The sequence below is a fragment of the Pimephales promelas genome, chromosome 20 (assembly GCF_988280905.1).
Source record: "Pimephales promelas chromosome 20, fPimPro1.hap1.1, whole genome shotgun sequence".
Lineage (NCBI taxonomy): Eukaryota > Metazoa > Chordata > Actinopteri > Cypriniformes > Leuciscidae > Pimephales > Pimephales promelas.
In genome coordinates, this window is record NC_142788.1 from 23,402,830 (window position 1) to 23,420,874 (window position 18,045).

The 18,045-nt window shown below is 38.8% G+C and overlaps 1 protein-coding gene across 1 annotated transcript; it reads left to right on the top strand.

Moving 5' to 3' along the window:
- The first annotated feature begins 1,710 nt into the window (after window positions 1–1,710).
- Window positions 1,711–16,774, top strand: xkr7a (XK related 7a). The gene is made up of 3 exons (XM_089124241.1): window positions 1,711–2,291; window positions 10,323–10,522; window positions 14,117–16,774. The coding sequence occupies exons 1-3, from the start codon at window positions 1,774–1,776 to the stop codon at window positions 15,079–15,081; spliced, it is 1,683 nt and encodes a 560-aa protein (XP_088980367.1). The 5' UTR covers window positions 1,711–1,773; the 3' UTR covers window positions 15,082–16,774.
- Window positions 16,775–18,045: the final 1,271 nt, after the last annotated feature.

The following is an 18,045-nucleotide window of genomic DNA, read 5'->3' on the forward strand; positions in this document are numbered from 1 at the left end:
TCTGCCCTGACACGACCACGGAGGTCGCCCCTAAAAGTCCTGTCTGCCCTGACATGACTACAGACCGGAGGTCACCCCTGAACTCTCTGTCTTGATAAATTTCATATACCAACATATCAATCTTCCTCTTCCTCTCATGCTGTTTAAGGTCAAATCCCTGTTTGGCTAAGCCATACCATCTCACTTTTAAGACCAGGCAGTACCAGAGATGAACTAGCTAGTTAAATTTTTCTTTGTAGAATTTGTACTTTACCCAATTTGTCAGGAAGTGACCATGCTTATTCATTAATTCATTTATTTATTATTTATTTGTAGAGCACATTTAAAAACAACCCATGGTTGACCAAAGTTCTGAACAGGACAGATTAATCTGTAAAAGGTTTATACAATATAATAAAATGTATCGATACAATTACAAGCAATAGAATAAATAATACATTACATAGGCTATATACAATTGAAGGTTAATGAAGTGCATTCAGGATCTATATTCACAAATGTTTTGAAGCTTTAATTTGAAAGTAGCAAATGACAATACTGTTTTGATTGATAGTTGTAGACTATTCCATAATTTGGGCTTGCTACTTCTGAGCAAGCCCCAACTGCTTACATGCTACTACAGTCGAGCCAAACTGCAATCAGTGCCCTCATTTCCAGGAGGTGGCAGTACTAGCACACATCTGAAGTTTCAGTCTATTGAAGCAGAGGGTCAGCAATAATTGGTTTCCTTTATAATTTAGACGACAAATGTAGAGTTATGCCCCGAGTCATAAGTAAATATGTTAATATAAAATTGATAGCCTATATTTGGATATGTCATCTGAAAATCTTGCTAAAAAAACTCGATTGCAGTCAAATGTAGTACATTTTTGGTTAAAATAATTATCAATATCTACAAAAATCAAATATCTACAGAGACTTGACTCTAAATGTTCTGTCTTTATTCGCTTTATTAAACAGAGTTTTGTATGGTAATATGTAGGCTACTTAGGCTACTGTGGTGGGAGCTGTTTTAAAAGATTGCATTTGCACTACAAGGGAAGATTATGACTTCATTTAGCTACTATACCCACGAGGCGCCGCTGTTTACAACGCAGTGAGACTCCGAAGAGTAGGCCTATATCTTTGTCTAATGTACGTGTATTTATTTATTTCATAATATCCTTTTTTGCTGCATATAATCAAACCAGTCCTACCCCATATTTAGGATATTTTATGTAAATATAATATAAAATATAAAAATAGTGTTAATTAAATAACGTACATGACGCTACTTAACTAATTTGTTTCAATGTAGGCTATATGATGTGTAGGCTGCATTTAGCGCATTATAAAGCATTGACATAATTTCTGTGCCTGTTACATAATGTTGTAACTTAATATATTTCCGTAAACTTATCCAGCTTGAGACAACAAGATACAGGCTCTAAATTGAATCTGAATCAGGACAGCAAAGGCACCTTTCGTCTGGATGTCATCCACCTATCGCTGTTTTATTCATCCTATCCTAGCTATAAAACATTATATACGTGTGGACAAAAACTAAACACGTGCGTGCACACCTACAGTCATGTCATGATACTGGCATAGACTGCCGTGATAAATTGCTTTTTTATGTGGAAAAACAGGAGCTAGATGTTCAAGCAGGAATGACGAGAAGCGTTTTCGTCCCAGTCCCAGCCCTCTTTTCTCCCTCCCACACAGACACACACGACCCCCTCCCACCCACACGCCCGTCTCTCCTTTTCATCTACTCTCTTTTCTACAACAAACATGGCCGCGAAATCAGACGGTACAGCCGTTTCTTTGCAGAATGACATTCCGCAGACGTGCCTCCCCGGACCGGAGAAGCGCTCGCCACAGTTGCGTCCCGTCGGGAAGGAGTATTCCCTCCTGGACTGCTCCTGGACCCTCTGCGCCCTCTTGGTCTTTTTCTCGGACGGGGCTTCAGACCTGTGGCTGGCTGCCGAATACTATCTCAGACGGGACTACTGGTGGTTCGCTCTGACACTCGTATTTATCATCATTCCGTCCGTGGTGGTGCAGGTGCTCAGCTTCCGATGGTTCGCCTACGATTACTCGGACGCCAACGGGAGCGGCACGGCTGCGGCGGCATTGGTAGCGGCGTCCAATGCTGAGAGCCACTTCAGCACCAAGGACAGCGATCAGCGGGGCGCTGGCCGCTCCGCTGCGGTCACCGGAACCCGGAGCAACGCTCAGAGCTGCTGCAGAGCCTGCGTGTGGCTCTTCCAAAGCTTCGTGCACGTTCTTCAGCTGGCACAGGTCTGGAGGTACGTGAGCTCATAACATAAGCAAATTCTAGATTCCTTTAACGTGTCACATCAGCAGTTCATTCAGCATCATATTGTTCTGTCATCCTGTACTGTACGTACCCCTGACTTGCCCTCTCTACAACAATTCCACACCAGCAGTCATTCAGGCCCATTTAAAGAAAATATCAGGGACAACTTTTATGCAGTTAATATGGATTGATTTAATCTTTTGAAAGCACGTGATTGGATATAAAGGGACCAAACATAAAACACATTTTCAGTGGCCTCTAATATAAATGGAATGTGGAAAAGACAATAGGAACTATTAAGGATTCAACCTCAATGCTGTTAGTTTGCATTGCCAATGAATGTCCTGCAGTCATAGTGAGGAAAAGGGATCCTCCTTGTATTTCCTGTTGTTCCATGCCAGTTCATCATTATCTCCAAGCAATTTGGTTGTAGGCTCCTCCTCCTCTTCCTCCTCCACCTCTCATCAGCTTCTGGGTCAATAATCTCCCGGAGAGACTCCTCCACTCATCCACTCAATCTGTTCACCAGAAATCGCCTTATGCACACACTCTAATATCCTTTTGTCTTTAGAGCAGTGGAAAAGAGTTTTCTGCTTTTCTTTTTCATGTAATGCCAGGGGTTTATGATGAATGAGAAGTGTTATTTTTTGATGGATTCTGCAGTGTTTATATGCAGCCGATTTTACCTAAAAGTTGCCATACACCAGCCCATTCTCACCCCCAAGGCGTCACTTAACTGACGCCTTGGGAAGCATTTGGACATGCTTCAATATCTGACGCTTTAGGCGCCCTTTAGCGTCAGTTAGATGACGCCCTAGGATCGCGTGTACCCTACCCCCACACCTAAACCTAACCGCGTCCTCTAACTGACGCTTTCCTTTAGCGTCAGTTAGTTGACGCCGTAGGATCGCGTCATGTAAGTGACGCTAAAGGGCGCATAAAACGTCAAATATTGAAGCATGGTCAAAGGTGACGCCTTGGGGTGAGAATGCGTTGCAGCCACTCTAAAGAAAATGCTGGGTTGTTTCAACCCAAATTTGGGTCAAATATGGACAAACCCAAATGTTGAGTTAAAAATGTAATTTTAAAAAAATTACAGTTAAATGTGAAAGTTGAAGCCAACATTTGGGTTTGTCCATATTTGACCCAAATTTGGGTTGAAACAACCCAGGATTTTTTAGAGTCCAAAGATGATGATATTCCATCAGCTCAAGAAACACAGTTAGACATTAGATTTCACTTCCTAACACTCTTTTCGCTCAGTGCGATTGCCATGAGGAGAATGTGCAATTGCTGACAGACAGTGTGCTGCAACACACAAAGCAATTTCCATAATAATGCAGAGAAGAAAATTTGCAGCCCACAATCCCGTCCAAAAGTTTAATCCACTCACATATAAATCAATAGAAACACACCCACACATATTAGAGGCATGTGTAGTGAGTGAGTGCCGTGTAATTGTGGTTGTAATCACAGAGGCGGCGGTGATGTGCCTGTCTTTCAATGCCTGTGCTGATCAGCAGTGACAGGACTGAGCGTGTGTGTGACTGGACACTGCTGCCGGCTGACCTACAGGGAAACGCAGGGTTATTGATGATGTTTGCTGCCACTGATATCACAAAGCTGCCGGTCATTTCCGTCAAGCTTCATTTATGCTGCTGTCACAACACTGTTGTCGTCTGTGTAATTCTATGTCTGTCACTCATTCTTTTCCTCCTGATCTTCCTCTTCCTCTTTTTTCTGACAGCATATTTTGCATAATAAACAGTTTTCAGAAAGAGAATGTGGATATTTGTAATTCAAAACAAGCCAGTCAGCCAGCCAGCAAATAATTTTCATCTCATTTGAATAAAACGAACCATTATCCCATTATTCACTAATTAGCCTTGAGAATGTTAGCCTAAGCCTTTCTGAGCTACATTCCCATTAATGGATAATTCATTCAAAATATTTTCAGAAAAGAAAAACATCATTGGCACTGCAAGCTAGTGTCTATTGAAATATCTTTTGTCGTCGCTTTCTATCAGTATTGCTAAGAATAGCACCTTTTAAGAGGCACGTTTTGCCATTTTTGCCAGTTTGACCTCCTATAAACCCACATGGATTTCTTTTTGTTCTTCACCAATACTCTCTGACTGAGCCTTTGCTTAAAAGCTTCCGAGCGGAGCTTTCCAGGCTCTGTCTTTGTTTGATTGGAATTAGCAGTAATGCCATTAAAGCTGCCACCAGCACTGATCTTGTCACATATCTGCATTACAGGGATTATAGCTGTAGTGTTTACATGTCCTTACCTGCAGAAGGCAGCCAGAGAGGGAGAGAGAGGTGCACTGTTGCAAAGAAAGAACAGGCGAGGAGTGATAGGTGGAGAGTAGATGCAAAAATTGAGGTGCATCTTTGAGAGAATGATTGAAAAATGAGAAAACTTGATATGAAAATTAGCCAAAACAATTTCTCCTCATGGCTTGTAATTACACAGAAATTAATGATGTGCAATAGAATATACATTTTCTCTCTGTCTCTCACATTTTCAAAGCGTTGTGTAAAAAAGTGAGCCCTATTTGATGGTCCCCTCTGAGTACTCTGACCTGGTTCACTGAACACGTTCAAAGATGGTTTTCGATTCCATGTTCCCTGCAGCATTAGATGAGCAGGATCAATCAGGATCAGTCCTCACCATAGGAGAAGAAAAGACACCTTTACACAGGCTGCGCTGAGATAAATGTCTTTTCAGAAGTGTTTGTTAAACCTAAAAATGAACAAGTTTCATATAAGCAATTTAACAAATATCTTGACCGTTTTTATTAAAACATAAAACATGACTATTTATTTTAAATAATGCGATATTAAATATTTAAGAAAATCTCTAAATTGTATGAGTATAATTGGTGACAAACGATTAATTGTGATTAATCACATTCAAAATAAAAGTTTGTATTTACATAATATACAGTATGTGGGTGCAATGTGTATAATTATTTTGTATATAAAAAAATATTAAGAAAAAATATTATTTATATATAAAATATTGATGTTTATATATAATATAAATTATGTATAAATCTATACAGTATATACATGAAAATATTTCTTAAATATATACAAGCATGTGTGTGTATTTATATATGTAAAATAATTATACGCAGTGCACCCATATATATTATGTAAACAAAAACCTTTATTTTGGATTGCGATTAATCATTTGACAGCCCTAACTTAAAAAGTAATGATACATGTTCATTCAGTTAAGCGCTGATTCTCCGGTAGCTCCTGCATCTTTCTGAATGATTCATTAAAATAACCATCTCGTCAGAGTCATTTGTTTGTGAATCGGTCGGACTATACTGCTTCATACTGTATTTGGTTCACTAAAACGAATAGGCTCTTAACAGTCATCTATTCATGAATGGGACTACATTCACTGTACTGTATGTTATTGGCTCACTAATAAAATAGGAACACAATGCTCATTTGTTGACTTCTCTGTTTGCACTTGTGATTAGGCAAAGCTCAGTCAAGGTTGGGGTGAAGGATGAGGTGAGAGGTGAGGACTCAAAGATGCAGAGAAATGTGTTTCAGCCAGGGATGAGGACATAAGGAATGTACGACAACGAACTGGCACAGGACCGCAAACACAAGGACAATAAGGGTTTACACGACACTACGCAACTACAGACCCCTAAAAGGCAGTTTCGACTAAAAACAGATTTTTTTTTATGTTGTTTGGCTGTTAATTTACACAGTAACAGCGTTTCAGAGGCCTGAAAATGGGATTCAAGTGCAAGTTTTTGAAAATGATTCCCTTATTGTTTTGTTTTAAACTACAAAAATGCGAATTTGTGAAAACGGTGTCGTCATGCACATGCGCATTATGTGTTCAGTCTATAGGAGTGTAGCTACCCTATCTCACGACCAATTCGTACGAGTGATTAAAAAGTGGCTAATTCGTACGACCTCACTCGTACGAATTCATACGATTTGTCTAAACCCACGTGATAGTTAGGTTTAGGGCGGGGTCAGGGGTAGGTCATTCGTACGAATTCATACGAATTGGCCAATTCGTAAAATATGTACGATTTAGCAAAATCTTACTAATTTGTACGAGTGAGGTCGTATGAATTGTTACGAATTAGCCACCTCGTAAATTCGTGAAAAGTGAAAACGAATTAGCGACCTGGTTCACCTCGTAAAAAGTGACGTCACCAACTACTGGCCTGAAAACATAATAGAATGTTTTGGTTGTTATCAGGGATCCATTTGAACGAGATCATTTTGACAATAGTGTCGTCTGTACGTAAAAAAAGCAAAAAATAAACTGTTTCGTTTTTTGGTATATTGTTGTCTTAACGTACGCTAAGTTTAATCTTGGAATTTTAAAAATCAATATCAGGATTCAAATTAAGTTCAATAATTGAATTTAAAGTGAAGGGAAGTGAAGTGACGTGAAGGCCAAGTATCTACTACTGCATTTAACCTAACCCTAACACACACACACACACACTGCAAACTGTAGGCACACACCCTGAGCAGTAAACAGCCATTAACTTTGGCACCCGTGGAGCGTTTGGGTTGGTTGGTTGGGTGCCTTGCTCAAGGTCACCTTAGTCATTTCCTGCCAGTACGTTCCTGCCGACCTTCAGGTTACAAGTCCGACTCTCAAACCATTAGGCCACAAATGCCCCGATTGTTCACTCTATTTACTGTTTCTTTATTTACTAATGCGAGTATAAATTTCTTTATTTACTAATGCAAGTCAATATCCTGTTTGGACAGGATCCTTTCTGGCAGGTTGGGGGTTAATTATTATTATTGCACACACTGAATGAATCGAAGATTTTCCTTCTTCAGATGTGGTGCCCTATTGAGCATTCCAAGAGTGTGCTTCAAATTCTTGTTCTCTTTCAAAAGATCTAAAAATACATGAGACATTTTCAGCTGGGGCTCAAACAGAAGAAAAGTGTAAGCTAGGCAGCTAGAAGGAAGGCTAAAAACACACATTTTTTAAAGAGTTTCATCTGTGACAATGAGAAAATTTGCCAGCCCTGCATGATTAATTCACCCTATCAAAGTAAAACCCCGCCCAGGAGGACTGAGGAGGACACATTCAAGAGCAGAGATAGCCAGGGGATGTCTGTTGCTGTTGGCCAAACAGCTTAATGCCTATTTGAGACATATTCCTGAGAGAGGGTGCACTGGGATTAACTGTGACGAGAAAAGGAACCTAATAAAACTTAAACTGTGGTTATGTTTGATAAACTGCAGGAAGCTGTAGGCAGTGTGTGTTTTAGTGGGATTTACTGCTTGTTTGAAGGTATGTCTGATATGAAGGGTAATGTGTAGCTACTCAACATAAAAACATTTTCTGGAGATGACAGTGCCTTCAAACATTGATCAGGAGAGGTCTTTACTTTATTTTCTGTCATTTTTATATACAGTACTGTGCAGAAGTCTTAGGCACACTAGTATTTTCGCCTCAAAGAAAGCCAGTTATTTATATATTTTGTTGTAGTGTCTCAGTAGGAAATATCAGTTTACATTACATTACAAAACCACAGTTTATTTATGATTAAAATTTCACAAGGTTCTGGAGGGGCAAAGAAAAAGATTGCAAAAAATCATGGCAAATAAAGAAAGAAATGTCCATATGACAGCAGGAAGTCAAGCACTGCTAGAAAGCACTTCCATCTTCCTAATTCTGTTGCATGATGACATGATCCAGTGTCTCATAACCACCTCAGCAGGGCTTTACTATTCAATAAAAATAATGACAGTCTGATTCTAGCCAGCTGGAAATCTGATATAGAACATTCACTATTGATTTTCTTTGTTTCTCTCTCTCTTTCTTTCTTTTGTGGGTTAAATCCAGTATTTAACTGACTTACTGGAACCGAGTAACCGAGTAAGTTGGCTGTTCTGAATATTGTTAAATTTGAAGTAGTTTAATGGCAAGTGGACATCAGTGGCTTTTCTAATAGAAAGTCCTTTTCAGAGGAAGACATGCCGAGTCTTTATGCGAAACGCAGACCTAACAGCTGATTGTTTCAAATTAGGTTAAGTTAAGTAATGGGCCAAGCTTGTCAGCTGCAATGTTTGTCAGTCGTCACCATGGATACTGTTGCATTGCGTGCCAATGGTGGCTGTTTGTGAGATGTTTTCTGAGCCGAAGAGCTGCCTGTTTGTTAACCTTTTCTCAATTTTCTTGAAAAGAATAAAACAGTTGCATAGTTAAGGTTCAAGGTTTGATTTTGTCTGATAGCATCCGAATTTAGCGTGCCGAATTTTCAGGGCATGAAAGGGCTGAATTTTACAAGCGAAGAGTACTTTTCTGTGTCATTGAAAACACACCCTTTATTCATAAAAAGAAAGACTGTGTTTGTTGTCAAATTTGAGACTCGCTCGCTGACAGCCATTCTCCCAGGCTCTCTATTGCTTGATTTTTATTTTAGAGGCTTTTTTTTTTCTCCCTTCGCACAACAAGTTGTGTGAAGGATGTGGAGCAATTTTATAGACCTCATCAAGTCAGGGTGATTCATTCTGCCAATCTCCCGACATCCTGCGAACACTCCTATTACTCTCGCTACCCTTGAGACAGACTGAAATATCATGGCACTTCCTGTCAAAAGAAACAAATTAAGTCCAGTCAGTGAAAGGCAGATTTTTCAAGGGACTCACATAAATATGTTTCGATACGCACAGCTGCAGTTTTTGCTTCATATCTCCCAAAAGGCGCTCTCTTTCGTAGAGGAATGCTTCCTGTGACACTTATGTTCATCTCACAGGATTAACACTTGAGTTCTGGGGTCGTAAATCAGGAAATTTAAAGGTACGGATATAAGAGACAGTGATCCCTCCTGTGAAAACATGCTCTCTGACATCTGTGTAATCTGAAGAGCGACCTTGGTGTCTCACAACAGCCTGTAGACCGTGGTGCTGAGGACAGAAAATGACATGCTGGAGCACTCTATAGTGCACTGGCAGTCTGCCCAGACAAGTGTACTGCCTTTATCAGCTGGCTGCAGTCACATTATAGGCAGACTCCAGTTCTTTTCAAAGTCTGCAGACTGGAATTTAGGTAACGTTGGAATTAACAATGGTTATATCATACAAAATACATTAAAGTGCCCATTTACAAGTCCATCATTATATTTTCGGGGTCTTCTAGAATTTATTTACATGATTTAAAGTAAAAAACTGTACATTGCTGCAGCATTTCGTTTGGCCTAAAAGCTTTTTTTTTAAAGTTGGTATGAAATGGAAGTTGCGATCGATTTTTCTTCTCTATTGCGGCGTAAATGTCTTTTTGAAACAGGATTTTGAAAGTCGGGAATTGATTGCATGTTAAATTATTGTGGTTTGCTTTTGCTGTGATCTCATGTGTGTGATAAGTTGTTCCGCCCTCGCGCTGAAAAACACCAAGTGCCAAACCCTCACAACCTTCCACACTTTTGTGACATAACTCTTTCCAGCACCCATCTGAAACTTATAGTCTTGTGGACTTACAATAGCTGTAAGTCATGTATATCTATATGATTGGACTTTTAGCATGAACTTTGTGCTTTACTTTGCAACTTTGCAGATATAGTTTACATGCACAAACAGCTTAATTTTGAGTTTAAAAGACGTCTAATAGCCATTCAAACACAGCCCAGACACCCCAAGAATAGACTAGTCATCAATTAGACAACAAAGAAATGAAATGAGTGAAGAAATGAAACCAAACACATTATAATCACTGTTTACTTTGCTTACATGATGGAAGTTATCTTGGCAAAAATCAAATGTAACCAAATTCAAGTGGGTTACTCGTAGCTGGACTATATCGGGTCTATAGTTAACCTAGATTGTGAAATGACGTCTATTGATTGCTGGGAAGGAAAGATAAAATAAAACAAAATGAAATGAAATGAAATGAAATAAAATAAAATGGGGCCCTTTAAAATAATAACTATTTTCTGATACAATCTTTGGTGATCTGTTAAGAAATGAGGTAGCTAGAGGTCTTATCCTATGTTTTTTACCCCAGGTATGTCCATGCCTTATATCTGGGTGTGCAAAGCCGCTGGCGTGGGGACCACGAGCACAAACACTTCTACTGGCGTACGATGTTCGAGAACGCTGACATCAGCATGCTGAGGTTGCTGGAAACCTTCCTGAAGAGCGCACCTCAGCTCGTTCTGCAACTCAGCATTATGGTCCAGACCGGCCAGGTCCTCCCTTTGCAGGGTAAGTTGATGATGGCTATGATTAAAACCGCTTCATTCCAAGTATGCTAGAAATAGTTGGCCTTGTGCTATTTGTCATATTTCATCAGTAGTCTCGAGTAGCCAGACATTTGACTATGACAGAAAGTCTGCCCCAAATTGCAAATTATGAATGGGCAAGGCTATCTAAATTATACAGCAATGATAGACCATAGTGGAAGCAAAAATCATTCAAATAATGCCATGGCAATTTTCTATTTGAATATATTTTTTTTAATGTAATTTATCCCTGCAATGGTAAAGCTGTATTTTCAGCATCATTACTCCAGTCTTGAGTGTCGCATGATCCTTCAGAAACCATTCTGATAGGCTGATTTGGTGCTCAAGAAGCATTTCTGATTATTATCAATTGTTGAAAACAGTTGAGCTGCGTAATATATTTGTGAAAACTGTGATACTTTTTTTCAGAATTTGTCATAGTGGTATCCACCTGCTCACCGAGTTTGATATAATGCCTTCTTGCAGTGTGATTTCTGCGTTGCATCTAATTTAAATGTGACAGATTATTGTTTTTAGAAATGAATTTGGCCATCATCATTAAGGATTAAAGTGCAATTTCACAGCATGCGTTTGCATAGTATCTCATTTTCGACCCAACTGCAAATTAGCTAGCAAATTACTGAGGATGTGATAAGTGTGACTGAATATGGAAGACAATGGGTTATAAATATTACAGGTCATTGTGCATGAGACTGACCGTTTTATCAGATGAATCTTTAAGTGGTTTCATTAATGATTAAACTATCCAGCAGCAGTTAAGACACAATTTGTTTCATTGTCCCCTGGAAGGGCACACTCCAAATTTGCAATGAATAATATTAAAGAGATAGACTGTATAATTTAACATGAAAATGACAGTAATCTATTACCTCATTAGATGTTCACACAAGCGTCATCATACAGTAATGGTGACATGTTAAAATCATCTAATTGTAGTTGGTTGGCTCCAGTCTATCTTTGGCTCTGTAAGGCTGGAAAAGGACATGTGACACTGACAGCTATAAACCCACCTGACAGGTGCTTTTGATCACAGGGCTGCGAGAGCTCGCTGTTGTATTGGTTTAGCTCCATGCGAACAATTGTAGCCACTGTCAGATATTCCCTGAGGAATTGTATATACAAACGTTAAAGAAAGCCTAGAGCTAGTTAACTACAGGATGTCATTTTTGTTTAAAAGCTATCATTTGACGGGATCTTTTTTCTTTCTATGCCTTTGTGAATAAAAGTTAGAGAGGTGCAGTATTAAAATGTGGCAGCCCTGCTCATATTACATTTATTCAGGCTGCTGAAGAATAAAAATGACCCAGAGGACAGGAGAGCCAATATGTGAGCATATCCAGTTCTGAGGAATGACCAGCGGTGTAGAGAATACAGGCATTTCATCTTGGTCTGTCCTGACCTGCACTTTTCCAGACTGATATTATGATTTAGGTGCTTTGCTGGGTCTGTCATAATCGCTCATAATCATATTCTGTGCAGTGCGAGACGGCTGGAGAACTAGCTAATGATTATGTTTTTGCTGATTAGGTGAGATTTTCCGTTTTGACTGCTCCTGACTAAACGGCTGAGCTGATGAATGGCCAGACAGGAACCTGATTAAATATTCATGAGAGCTTCTACAGAGCGTACAGCGCTCAACAGAATTTCATTTTTTCCTGAGAATAATGGTGGGGTGGACTGTCATTCCTTATATACAAACTCATTTTATACATCGGTGTAGGTTTTGATTTGAAATTAATTTGAATTTACTGCTCAAGTATCGGCTTTGTCACTGACACATCTTATAAAATTCCTTAGGATAAATTAAAAGAGAAATGAAGCGACAATTTTTGACATTTAAATAATTTGCTATCCTTTAAAGGTGTAGTTCACTTTAAAAAAAAAAACTTTGCTGATAATTTACTCACCCCCATGTCATCCAAGATGTCCATGTCTTTCTTTCTTCAGTCGAAAAGAAATTAAGGACTCCATATAATGGACTTCAATGGGAACCAAACGTTTCAAGGTCCAAAAGACAGTTCAAACGACTACAGACGATGAATAAGGGTCTTATCAAGTGAAACGATCGCTCATTTAAAAAAAAAAAGTTTACGTTTTATAAGCTCAAATGCTCGCCTTGCTCTGTTCTGTGATGCGCGTTTGTGACTCTCCTGTTCAAACTCGTTTATCAAAATTAAGTAATCTTTTTTCGTGTCATTTGGTTCATTCAACGAAGAAAGTGAACGAAATGACTCAGGAAAAGATTTGTTCATTTTGATGAACGAGTTTGAACAGGAGAGTCACAAACACGCTTCACAGAACAGAGCAAGGTGAACATTTGAGCTTATAAAACTTAACCCTTATGCTGCATTAGGGACATTTTTGGTCTTTTGCAGTTTAATTTCTTTGACCATTTTGGCTGTTTTAATGCAAATGGTATGAAATTTGGCAAAATTGTGACTTTTTGGATACATGTAAAAAATGTGATCCCATTTTGCAAAATATGTATAACACACACTGTGTAGATCAAATAGTAACACTCGGCACCATAAAGACCAAAAATGGCCCATTGAAACCCATTAAAACGTTGTTTAAATCTGAGGCTGTCAGTAATACATGAAACATGATTTTTGCACAAACATCCTTTCATTTTGAAGCAAAAGCATTATATTTGCATTATATAGTGTATTCCACCAGATGACGTCACTACATATTTATTCCCTATGGGTGGAAATGCACCTTATTTTAGGCAATAGGCAATGTTTAATAGGTGGCCAATTTTGGTCTCTAACGCGCTAAGTGGGATTTTTTGCAAAGTAGGACTGTGATAATCCAAATCTAAAGTTTTCTCTTTGCATTTAGTTTATTGAAAATAATAGAATTTTTGTGTTTTTTCCTCTTATACAAATCGATGGTTTTGCAAACAAAACTGGTAATTAAAGGGTTAAAATCCTGAAATTGAATACATTTTTGGTAGTTATGATGAGGACTGATGCTGGTTAAAAGATTTAACTTGGTAAAAGTGGAAAATAATAATAATATATAATATTTTAGGCAATGTTTAATATGTGGCCATTTTTGGTCCTTAATGCACTCAACGGTGTTAAAAATCTAATGCAGCACAAGGGTTAAACTTTGTAATTTATTTATTAACTGAGCGATCATTTCGCTTGATAAGACCCTTATTCACCGTCTGGAATCGTTTAAAGCCCTTTGAACAGTTTGCGCTGAAACTGTCTTTTGGACCTTGAACCATTTGGTTACCAGTAAAGTGAATTATACAGAGAAAAATCCTGAAATGTCTTCATCAAAAACCTTAATTTCTTTTCGACTGAGGTAAGAATGACATGGACATCTTAGATGACATGGGGGTGAGTAAATTTTCAGCAAAAGTTTTTTTTTTAAAAGTGAACTACTCCTTTAAGGCATCCTCCCTAATAAACTGCAAACACCATTTACCTATCCAACAATCCAATTCGTAATTTTTTCTGGCAGCGTAATTGATTTTAATTAACGTACCTCATTAATTGACTAATTTCTTCCCATTTTCTCTCTCGTTGTGCTTCATTTGAACCAGGTCTGTCTGCGTCAGCCTCTCTGGTGTCTCTGGGCTGGATGATGGCGTCTTATCAGAAGGCCTTACGGGACTCTCGTGATGACAAGCTTCCCATGTCATATAAATCAGTGGTGGCGCACATGCTGTGGCACCTGTTCACAGTGGGAGCCCGCGCCATGGCCTTCGCCCTCTTCGTTTCCATCTTCCAGCTCTACTTCGGCATTTTCATCGTGGCCCACTGGTGCGCCATGACCTTCTGGATCATCCAAGGTGAGACGGACTTCTGCATGTCCAAGTGGGAGGAAATCATCTACAACATGATGGTGGGCATCGTGTACATATTCTGCTGGTTCAGTGTCCGTGAAGGCCCAACTCGGTGCCGGCTTCTGCTCTACAGCCTCATAATGCTGGCCGAAAACGTGGCCCTCACTGCCGTGTGGTACATATACCGCAGCCCGCGCACTTCGGACTTTTACGCTGTGGTGGTGGTGTGTGTGGTGGCCTGTAGCTACGCTCTGGGCACATTTTTTATGTTTGTCTACTACTGCCTGTTGCACCCTGACGGCCCTGTGTCTGGAGCCTATTTCGGATGTTGTGGCGTCCAGGTGGGGGCTGTTTCAGATCCTTGTATCTCGTCGCCCACCTCCGTTCCTCCTCTGGACGCGGTGAGCAGCCCGCCGAGGACTCTGCAGAGGACTAAAGGAGGAGAGTCAGTACAGAGAGAAGACATTGGCGATGTGTTTAAGATGCGGACCCTTAAGGCCTCACGAAACGCCGCGCCTCGCCTCACCCCAAGGACAGAGGGGCCGGTAGTTCGTATCGACCTACCCAGAAAGCAGTACCCAGCCTGGGACGCCCACTTCATTGACCGCAGGCTACGAAAAACCATTTTGGTTCTGGAAGGTGCTGCTCCGGTCACACCGAGGATCCAGTACCGATGTCTCGGCACACCCAAGGAAGTGATGGAATACGAGACGACAGTTTGAAACGTTCTCACCTTCTAAAAAGTGTAATGTTTTAGCGTGCAAAAAAAAAAAAAGTCCGTTCTCTCCAGCTTTATTTGGTGGATTTTGTCAGATTGACTCGTCGTCTGAGGAGGAACATTATGCACTAGCTTCTAGAAAAGAGCCACCCTGTGGTGATATTAGACATTACCACAGGTTATTGGGTTAGGAGGCTTGGCTGGGGTCAGTTTATGAAAAAGCAGTGAGGCCACGATAAATGTATCCCGAATAAAACAAAATATCAGTGTGGTACATTAACAGCAATGGTGCTTAAACACATCCTAAACACAGATTTAAACCATTCTGGGTGTTTTTTTTTTTTTTTTTTAATATTTTGTGGCAGCTGCTGAAAACCACAATTACTGAATCCACTTGGTCACAGTTTGTTGGCTATTGAGGTTGTAATAGGTACAAGTACAACTAGTGAGTTTTCTCATAAAAGGCCTTAATCGACTTTCTTAGGTTTGGCTATATAAAAGTGCATTTCACCCTTCTTCAGCAGCTAATGTTTTAAACATTGGTGGATTTATGGAAATATTTTGAGTTTTTAAAGAAAGATGGATGGGTTGAGCTTCTGATGACATCATGAGGATTTTTATTAAGCACAAAATTGTTGCCTTCAAGAACAGGGATCATACTTTGCTTGCAACAAAGACTGTTTTTTCACTCTTTTCAGTGGACATTTCTGCTTACTTCTCAAGTGACAAATTATATATCACTGATTTTTTTTTATGTTCTCAAAGGACATATCTGTCATGATGGAAATACTTGGTCTGATCCTGAAAAATGGCTGAGTGCACCTTTAAAAAGGATTGAATGAATGTTAATTTCAAGGACAAAGAACCCTGATTAAGCTGGTTTATATGACTGTAATATGAACATACCGCAGTATTTCAAACACATGTAAGCTAACAAAGATTTCAAATTGTAAAGTACCTATGACAGATGAAGAAAAGCATATTATGTTTCAAATTTTTTCTTTTTATGGATTAATGAAAATTATCAGTGTTATGATTTTGCCATTCCATGTGATTTACATAATTTGGTGCAATAAAATTCATAAATGTTTGAATAGTGAATTTAAAAATGTTGTATGCCTACGAACAAATCCATGCAGTATCCGTCTCTTCATCTCATTTTATTTAACATTTAAATTAAGTTGTTAGCTTGTCTGTGGTTGTTTCTTACCTTTGGTCATCAATACATAGATCAGTGAATCTGTACAAAATATTTTTTATTTTTTTTGCATTGATTGACCTCTGGGCTTTTGAATAGAGAGAAGATGATTAATCCATGTGTTCGTGCCGTTTACACTGAAATCAAATCGTTATTGCTACAGTAAGTCCATTGTAACTATTTGACTTCTTGCCATTACCATTACGTACACTATGTCCATTCGTGTTACCATTTTGGTGCTAGCTGGAACACCTCAGCACAGCCTCTGTATGCTCTGTATCCTTTATTAATGTGGATCATACTCGTTCACTCTGGTTAATGCTGGATTTTACCGTAGACACGCTGAAAGACGTCAAGCCTTACACTGCACCTGAAAGACTGTTGCTGTCGACTGTAAAAAAGGTTGTCGATTTTCAGCCATGTGTTTTATTTGGACAATAAAGCAAGCAAAATTGTGTTTACTGACCTGACCAAAGCATCAACTGAAAGAGTGTCTTTTGTTTTGCTTGTCATTTTAAGATAAAGGGTTAGTTCACCCAAAAATACAAATTATGTCAGTAATTACTCACCCTCATGTTGTTCCAACCCTGTAAGACTTTAGTTCGTCTTCGGAACACAAATTAAGATGTTTTTGATGAAATCTGGGAGCTGTCTCACTCCTCCATAGGCCGGCCCAGAAAAGAATAAGACATTGTTAAAATAGTCCAAGCGACTACACTGTATCAACCTTAAGATTATCAAGCGACTTGAGCCACTGTAGTCACTTGGACTATTTAACAATGTCTTTAATAACTTTTCTGGGTCAGAAGAATACAATTACCTATGGAGGAGTGAGACAGCTCTCAGATTTCATCAAAAATATCTTAATTTGTGTTCTGAAGATGAACGAAAGTTTTAACTCTTTAAATGAAAACTAAGATATTGTAGCATCACACAATTTTTTTGTATTTTTCAAGACTAAAAAGAAGTAAAGCCACTACTAGTCACTCAGCCAATAATTTTGATTTGATTTATACTGCACTCAAGTGGAAACCAACTGAATAGCAATGTGGAAAATCAAAACATTCACATCACATAGATAGTTTTTACTGTTAACTACAACAAGTTAAAATTCCATGACATTATGCAATACATTATCTCCAAGCAATGACATAATCTAGAGATGTCATTCAAAACATTCAAAATATTGGCTCAAGCCTTATTACATGACATAATGTGGGATTGTATTTATTGCAACTGTAATGCTTTCAGCCATATTTGTATTCTCAAACCATTGCCTTTTATGCATTTGGATATGTATTTAAATAACATGAATGTAATTCTTTATTAATAGTAATAGCCTATTATTGCAAGGCTATCAAGAACTTCTCATTTTGGCAATTTTTTTTTTTTTATCAAACTGAAGAATCAAGAAATTACTTCCCCCCTCCTTTTCTTTATCCTCTTTTATCATCCCAATAGCTGTTGCATATTTACATAACATAATAATTGTACATATAAGACCCATTGTGATGAGCTGTGCGAGCACAGGCTTATGCTAACCTGCATGTTCATTGATTTTTACAGCATCATGTGGAGCAGAAGTATAAGCCGTGTTAGTCAAACATCACAGTGTGAATACAACTAGAAATTGCATAAATGGACATTCATATTCCCTAGTAATAAAATATAGGGTGGATACAGGGTGAATACAACTTAATGCTCATTTTTAGAGATAAACTTTTAATTATATGATATACAAATGTATAAAATGATTAAACGTGTCACTCT